At 58.4% G+C, this 8,201-nt stretch overlaps 1 protein-coding gene across 1 annotated transcript; it reads right to left on the bottom strand.

The window, feature by feature from the left end:
* Nucleotides 1-625: 625 nt before the first annotated feature.
* On the bottom strand, nt 626-1,903 carry SP7 (Sp7 transcription factor; the record flags this gene model as incomplete). Its single annotated transcript, XM_079714376.1, has 1 exon — nt 626-1,903. The coding sequence occupies exon 1, from the start codon at nt 1,865-1,867 to the stop codon at nt 626-628; it is 1,242 nt and encodes a 413-aa protein (XP_079570502.1). The 5' UTR covers nt 1,868-1,903.
* Nucleotides 1,904-8,201: the final 6,298 nt, after the last annotated feature.

The following is an 8,201-nucleotide window of genomic DNA, read 5'->3' on the forward strand; positions in this document are numbered from 1 at the left end:
ACTGGTCTGCCCCCCTCTTGGTACCCTGCTCCCTGCCAGGTCACTTACCCCAATCCCCCAACTCTGGTCCCTAATGAAGAGGCCACCAGGGGGCAATAAATTATCATCATCATCATCATCATCATTGTGTTTGTAAAAAGGAAGAATGCTCTGGAGCATGGAAGGCAATGGACTACAAAGTCCACTGAGGAGACTGGAGCCTGGAAGCTAAGGGATAGTGGTAAATAAGCTTGGGAAGCAGAAAAGATGCATGTCAAGGAGTCAGTGAGATGGAGAAATAAAGTGTTGGGAGCCCAAATGGAGAGAAAGTGAGTTGGTGTGGTAAGAACAGAGGAGAGAGAAACTGAGCAGTGGCGAGGAAAGAGCTTCAGAGGCCCGAGAGCAGAAATCAGGCAAGAGGTGAGGGCCTAAGATGAGAATTTGCCGAAGGGGCCCATGGCAAGGGGGAGGAAGTGAGATGAGGAGGCATGCAAGGAGATACCCAGGCCCAGAATGATGGGGGGAGAGATGGAGCGAGTCCCAAAGGGCAGCATGCATGGGGCAAAGGGAGTGAGGGGCAAGCAGTGGTCCACAGAGCCAGGAGAGACTGGCAAGGCAGCCCAGGGGCTGGAAACCTCCACTCGGCTCAGATCTCCAGCAGGTTGCTCTGCTCTGGGCTGCCTTCAGGGACTTTTTCTGCGGGTGCCGGTGAGGCTGGAGGTCGGGGCGTCTGACTGGCCTCTTCTTCCCCGGCGCTGCGGCCCTCCCCCAGCTCCTTGGGGCCGCTGGGTGGGGGTCCTGGGCCTGGCTCGCCGTGGGTGCGTTGGTGTTTGCTCAGGTGGTCGCTTCGGGTAAAGCGCTTGGAGCAGAGCAGGCAGGTGAACTTCTTCTCCCGGGTGTGAGTGCGCACGTGGCGCTCCAGCTCGTCCGAACGGGTGAACCGCTTGCCGCAGAAGAGCCAGTTGCAGACGAAGGGCCTCTCACCCGTGTGCCAGCGCAAGTGGGCCTTCAGATGGGAGGCCTTGCCATACACTTTGCCGCAGCCCGGAATGTGGCAGCTGTGGATCGGCTTCTTGCGCAGCCCGGCCGCTGCGGCGCCCAGGCGCTCTAGCTCCTGGCAGTTGGGGCAGTCGCAGGAGGAGCGCCCTGCTCCACTGCCCCCGTAGCCAGCACTGCCCCCTGTGCCTGCACCACGAGGGGGTTTGGCTCCACCACTCCCCTCCAGCTGCCCGCTGTTGCCCACCGCCTTGGGTTTATAGACATCTTGGGGCAAGACATGCTGGGGCCCTGGCTGCAGGAGGTGGGGAGCTGGGTAGGGGGCAGGATTAAGGGGGGCAAAGTCGGACGGGTAGGTGGGCAGCTGGGGGTTCAGTGGAGGCTGAGCAGGGCCTGTGGGTAGTGTCCCTTGCAACCCATCACCCTGGCCCTGCCCGCCACCTAGCCAGTTGCCCCCAGGGTGCATGTCCCACCAAGGAGTAGGAGCATTGCCAGGGCCTGGTGAGATGCCTGCGTGGATGCCTGCCTTGTACCAGGAGCCATAGGGGTGTGCCATGTCCAGAGAGGTGTAGACACTGGGCAGGCAGTCAGAAGAGCTGTGCCCCTTGGGCACTAGTAGCCCAGGGTCCTGGGTGCCCGTGGGCCCAGGGAATGAGTGGGAAAAGGGAGGGTAGTCATTGGCATAGCCCGAGGTGGGTGCTGGAGGACTGCCTGCAGGTGAGAGGAGCCCATTGGTGCTTGAAAAGGGGGCTGGGTAGGCATCGCCCATGGTTTTGGGGGCCGAAAGGTCACTGCCCAGAGAGTATGGCTTCTTTGTGCCTGCTTTGCCCAGTGTCGCTGAGTCCCGCAGAGGGCTGGAGCCACCAAATTTGCTGCACGCTGCTGTCAGCATGGCCAGGGGACTGGAGCCATAGTGAGCTTCCTCCTGTGGAGAGAGGGAAGCACTGTTTAGGGGCAGAGGAGGACACGCGCAGAAGGACTGTGCACCCCAGAGACTTGGACAACAGAAGAAAGGGGTTGAGGAAGAGTTGAAGAGGATGAGGGATCAGAGGTGGTGGGGGCGGCACTGAGGACTGGGACCCAGGGCAGAGCTCAGATGGAGTCTGGAAAAAGAGCAAAGGACCAGGACAGCGGCCTAACACCCAACCCAGCAGGCAGGAAGCAGAGCTCCCTGTGTTGCTGGGGGTGTGTGCGAGGGCCTCTGAGGAATGGGAGACACTTCTTAAATAGCCGTGAGAAGAGCTGGGGATAGAGGCAGCACTTGGGTGTGGTGAGAATTAGGGATCCTGACCCCTGGAAATGGGTTGGGAGCAGAGGCCGTGGTCGGGGACTTGGAGAGGAAACATGAGGCTGAAAGGGCAGCCTGGGAAGAAGGTGAAGTCGTAGGGGACTGTAGCTCCTCGCGTTCCAGATTTTCCCAGCTTGACCCCTTATTCACTTCCTGTCTCTGCTTCATCTCCTGACTAAGGCAGTGGCCTGGTCTCCTCGAAGCGGCGTCCTCATGTCCTTGGTAAGGAATCTCTTTCTCTTGGCAGGGACCCTGGGGCTGGGGAGCAAGAGGAAGCGAGGGCAGAGACACTGGGACATTGAGAGGGAACAGGGCTGCCGCCAAGCCAGGACTGTGGCTGAGGCAAGAATGTCTTTCAAGCGGGCATTGGGCACCTCCTGCTTTGTGGAGCCAGCTGGTACCCCTTTGGGAGGGCTGGGAGAGCTGAAGTCCTCACTCCTCTGCAGGGCAGGGAACTGGGGTGGCTAAGATACTGGCTCACAGCCACACACCCCCACACCTCAGTGTACCCTAACACACAGAGGCCACAGAGCTCGTCTCTCTTCACCCCTCCAGCGCAGGGAGTGAAGGAAGATGCATGTAGATACGGGGCGTGGGAGTCTTTTAGAAACACACACAATGCCCTTCGTGCCCATCGTGCTGCTGCTACCAGGCCAAACCACTCTGAGATCACCATCTCTCAGGAGCTCATGGTACCCCTCCCTGAGTCAGACTTGGGATGCCCTCCTGGGTAATGGATGCCCTTCTGAATCCCAGGCTGGCATAGATAGGCATCCATTACTGAGAATCCCACCAAAAAAAAAGATGCCCTCAAAAGCTGACCCCATACATTTCCTTGACTGGGGCCCTCAAAAACTGAAAAAGAACCCAAGAATCCAGGGTTCCCAGACCTGCCTGCTAGCTCCTAGCACGTGGTATGTGCTGTATGTGCCCGTGACACCGATCCTAGAGGTAGATCTGGGGTCTAAAGGTTGCAGTGAGGAGTGTGTGCAGTCGCCAGTCTTGCACTGTTCCGCAAATGCAAACCCACTGCTCCCCCTGTCCAGTTACCTCTCTCTGAGGTCCTGTTGACCCCATGGACTCCCAAATTTGAGCCACTGAAAGCGTCCTCAAATCTGGCAAAAGCCCTGCATCCTGCCCAGCCAGGATTTCCCTGGAGCCTCTCATCTCCCAGGCAGAGGGTAGGTAAGGCAGGGTAGCTGATGGGGCAGGAGGCAAAGCCTAGCAGAAAGGAGAGGTAAAAATGTGGAGTTCAAAGGAGAGAGGCAGAAACACAGAGACACCAGAGCAGAGGACCCTGCAGGGTGAAGAGCTGATGTAAAAGCCCCCGGGGGGGAAAGTGAAAACAGAGGGGCAGCTGGCCCTCAGGGGCAGAAATGGGCAGGGACCCAAAAGAGAAGAAAGCAAAAAAATGACAAAAAGGACGGAGAGAGAAGAAAGCAAAATAAACAAAGACAGAGAGGTGATGGAAAGAGACTGGGCAAGGAAGGCACAGGAAAACAGAGGAAAAGAAAGGAGGGAGAAAAAAGAAAAGGGGGAGGGGGAGGAGGAAGGCAGATTTCCTACCTAAGAGAAAATCCCCACGGTGCTGGGCCCCAGAAAACCCCCAGACCAGGCCACTCCTCCCTCCTTCTCCCCCTGACCACCCCCTCCCCCTCTGCCTGCCCGGCCCGGCTCCGTTGGTTTCCCTGCGGTCGGTTTATTTTTAAAAACGCCGACGCCATCCCCCCCGCCCGGCCCTCACACTGTGGCCACAGGGGCCTCAGCCAAGCCCAGGGACCCCACCCAGCCGTGGGGAGGGAAGGAGGGGTGAAAGAAGGCCAGCAGCCCCAGGCCAACAGGAGACCCCAGGACTGGGGAGCGGAGGCCCACAGGGCCCCTGAGGGCAGGGAAAGGGGAACAAGGCACCAGACCACTCAGACGGTTCTGGAGCTCCTGGAGGCCAAGAGCTAGGCACCTGGCTAAGTTTCACCACAGCCTCGGTTTCCTTCTCTTGCTGCTTGGGCTCTTCTGAGAACTGAGGAGAGGGTCCTGGTTAAAGATTCTAAATACTTGTCCACGACCTCACACCAGGAGTCCAGGAGCCCACCTTTCAGTTGCTTTTCCTCTCACTTCCACCCACCATCCATTGAAAACAATGACAACCACAACAAAACAGCCTTCAAGTACTGAAAGGAGAGTCTGTAGAGAAGGGACAAGATAAGGAGCTGTCCCAGCTCTCTCACTCACACAGGGAGGAGAGCCCCCTCTCTCCGCTGACCTCCCACGGGAATGTTCACTGGACATCTGAGCGTTGACTGGCCATAGGTTCTAGGCATCCAAGGTCGCAGTCTCCACTTCTCCACTCTCCGCCTCCTCCCAAGTTGTTTAGTTTTCCAACCTTCCAAGCGTCCATCCCCACCTAGCCCCCACCCCCGTTTCTCCCTCCACCCTGTTCCTCTGCATCTCACTCAGCCCAGGTGAGCCTTCCATCAAGCTCCCCTCTCTGAAACCCCAAGTTCTTCCCACTGCCAAAGAGGACTTCCGGATAGGGGCGGGAGAAGAAGGTTGAGGGCCCAGGCGCCCCCCCAGAATAGGTGAAAGAGACAGAGGCTAGAAGCCTTGGTGTTGGGGGCATCTCCAGCTCACGGGGAGTGAGGGACACAAAAGCCCAGTTTCCATGACACACTCTTCTTGCCAAGTGCTACCCCAATCCCATGTCTTTCCAACAGGCCTTTGGCCCAGCCGCTCCTGCAGGCACCAGTGCCACGCTGGCAACTCTGACATGAAGCCCACGCCCACTGACACTGCCCCTGCCTTGGATGGACCCAGGATTTCCATGCACCTTAGTCCTCCAGCTTCCTCAAGACCAACCCCAGTGTTTCAATGATATGGTTCAACTGAGAGTGTCCTGGGGGTGAGCAATCTGTCTCCTTGCAGCAGGGGGTAGAGAGCAGTACCTGAGGCCCCCTGACTGGGTTATGGTGTCCACCCCATTGCCTTGCATGCCATTCCCTCAAACCCAGTCACAAACTCGCTATCCACCAGACTTACACACACCATTCCCCACTTGGACTAACAGACACTCAGGTGCCCCAGCTTATACACACACACACCCCTGTGCTCTCACAAAGCCAGCCACGCGTGCGGGTGTGCTGCTTTACATTCTGACACTTACATGCAGGCTGGTGAACACAGGTGTTAAAAGACTCCCAGTCTATCTCACACACACCTCTCCTGCAGGCTGCATGAGTCGGCTTCCTGTCTGGCCCATCACCCCTTGGACCTGAGCTAGTGCACCGGGAGCAGACATGGGGCCTTCAGAGGGACCCAAGAATACAGAAGGTCAAGGCTACTGCTGGGAGTTGATCTTTGGGGAGGGCTCTATGGTCCCAAATTCCTGCAGAGGGACCCAGAAAGCAGAGGTGGTGACAGAGACACAGAGTCAGAGACCCAGAAGCTAGGAGAACTCAGGACATTCAAACAAGCTCTGAGTGACCCTGAGTCCCCCTTTCCAGCTATGGGCCATGAGTTCCCCAGAAGCCCCCGGCAGAGTCAGCCATTTCTCAAGCCCCCAACCCCTGACCCCCATGGTACCCTAGTTCCCTCCATCCCCAGTGCCAGAGGCAAGGGATGCTGGGGTCCCAGCCTGGAGGGGAAGTGGCTCAGTCCGCCCTGGAGCCTCCCACTCCCAAAATAGAGCTGAGTTTGTCTTTGGCTGAAAGCTAAATATTTGTGAGCCGGGCAGGCGGCCTCAGACCCTGGCCCTCCTCCTTGGTTGCCTCTCAGGCCTGGGCCCAGTTCCTCTGGTCAGCCCCCCACATGCAGGGACTGCCCTCTCCCTTCTCTCATTGCCCACCTCCTCTCCTTCGAGCCCAGAAGCCCAACCCCCTCCCCACCTACAAACCATACAGGACACTGCCTAGGCTGAGTCCCCAGAGCCAGGACCCCCAAGGAACCGTGTACTCACTGCTACTCTGTGCTCACTCGTCCTCTGGCCTTCTTTCTCTCCCCTGTCTGCTACCAGCTTATCTCTCTCCCACTCCTCTCTCCTCACCCACCCCCCCACCCCCCACCCCCGCTCCTTTCTCCATCCCTTTTCCACTCCTCAGAGTTGGTGTGCTTGGCTGACCTTAGGGGTCCATGCCTTCTTCTAAGCTAATCCCCTCTCATCCTCCTGTGACTGTTCTCTGACCCCTGGCCCTGCTCTCTCCTCCCTTCTCCTGCCCCCTGCTCCCCCCTCCTCTGACCCCTGGAAGTGACAAGCACCACAGCAACTGTCTGTGTGAGTTGGGAGGTGGGAAGTGGACAGGGATTAGGCCCATTAAGATCATGGCTGGTGTCCTGGGGGACGGAGGGGGCAGTTACCTCAAGCAGGGAGGACGCCATCCTGAGGCTGGGGAACGGGTCCCAAGGAGCCAGGCAGATGGAGAGAGCTGAGCCGGAGACAGAGGGAGAGGGAGAGGGAGAGGGAGGGAGAATGGGAGAATGGGAGAGAAGAGATCTAAAGTTAGAAGGGACTGGGGGGTAGGGGCTGGGGGGGGCTGCTCTCTGTCTGCAGGGATCCACCCTCTAATTACAGCTTTCCCAGCGGAGAAGGCTCCGGATCCAATGAGCAGGGCGAGAGAGGGAGGCAGAGGGTCCACATTTCCTGCTCCAGTTGCTGAGCTCCCCAAAGAAGGGATCTGGGCGGGAGAGGAGAAACGGGGCTCCCAGAGAAGGGCTGGAAGCAGGAGCGGGTAGGGACAGGGCAAGTTGTCAGAGTGTGCTGGGGGGCGCTGAGGGCAAAGCGGAGGGACGGCGGGCCCAGGTGTCCCACACCCTGCCCCCAGCGAGCCCATCAGCATCTGTGGGAACCCCTCCCAGACACAGTTCCCCAGTGTCCTGTACCTGGGGTATCTGGGGCTGGGTGTCCTGGGTCTCTCCTCCCTGGAGGTCTGGCACTGGGAGTGCTGGCAAGGGGTCGCCTGAGGGTCCTGGGAGGGCTTCACTCCTCTGCTAGGCCAGCTCCACTCCTGTTCCCACTCAGGCTCTGATCCTAGAATCCTACTCTGACTCCAGAGTCCTGGCTGCTGGTCGGCGGGCGGCGGGGCTGCTGCTGCTGCCGCTGCTGCCGCTGCTCCTGCTGCCGCCGCTGCTGCCGCTGAGGGAAGGAACAGGAGGGAAAAGGAACAAACCCCAAACCACTAATTAGAGATCCAGGGGGGGGATGGGGGATTGGGGACGACACTCACACAGAGAGACTGGAGCACACTGACATACGCGCTCATGGACAAACAGGATGATACGTGTGCACGTCCACACACGCACAGTGCTATGCACATGGGCACAGCCACCGTCATGAATGAACAGAGACAAACTCACACACAAATGATCACAGTGACATGGCTGGAGGCACACAAGCCACACACACACCCGAGCTGACCACAGAGATGCTTGCTTCCCCAGTCACCCGCCTCGAGATCAGGAGTGCAGTGTGTACGTGTGTTGTGAAAGCCAGGAGGGGGAGTGTGCTCTGAGGTGGAGGCTTCTGCTGCCCAGGCTTTTAGGGTCACTGAGGTAGGTTCCAGAGCAAGGCCTGGAGGGGGGTGGGGGTGGGGAGAGCTTGGCACAGGTTTGGGGCTCGCCAATCTTCCTCCCAATGCCTGAGTTTCACTGTTGGGAAGTGGCACCTAGGCCTGCCTCACTTTGTGGGGCAGAAGCTAGATCTTCTGGTTCTGAGAACAGTTAAGGCAGGCAGGAGTGAGGGTAAGGGCAGGAGGTCATTGGGTCAACTCATCCAAGCCTGAGCCTAGCCTCTTTGGATTAACCCCCCGCCAAAGGGAGGCCCTAGCCTCCATTGTTCCTTGCCAGTTACCATCCCTAGGCCCTTCTTGGCCACACATCAAATCTCCATCCTTTGATGGAGTGATCAAAGTGATCACTCATGATCTTCTCACGAGTGATCATGCTTTCCAGG

The sequence above is a fragment of the Hyperoodon ampullatus genome, assembly GCF_949752795.1.
Source record: "Hyperoodon ampullatus genome assembly, chromosome: 11".
In the NCBI taxonomy this organism is placed as follows: domain Eukaryota; kingdom Metazoa; phylum Chordata; class Mammalia; order Artiodactyla; family Ziphiidae; genus Hyperoodon; species Hyperoodon ampullatus.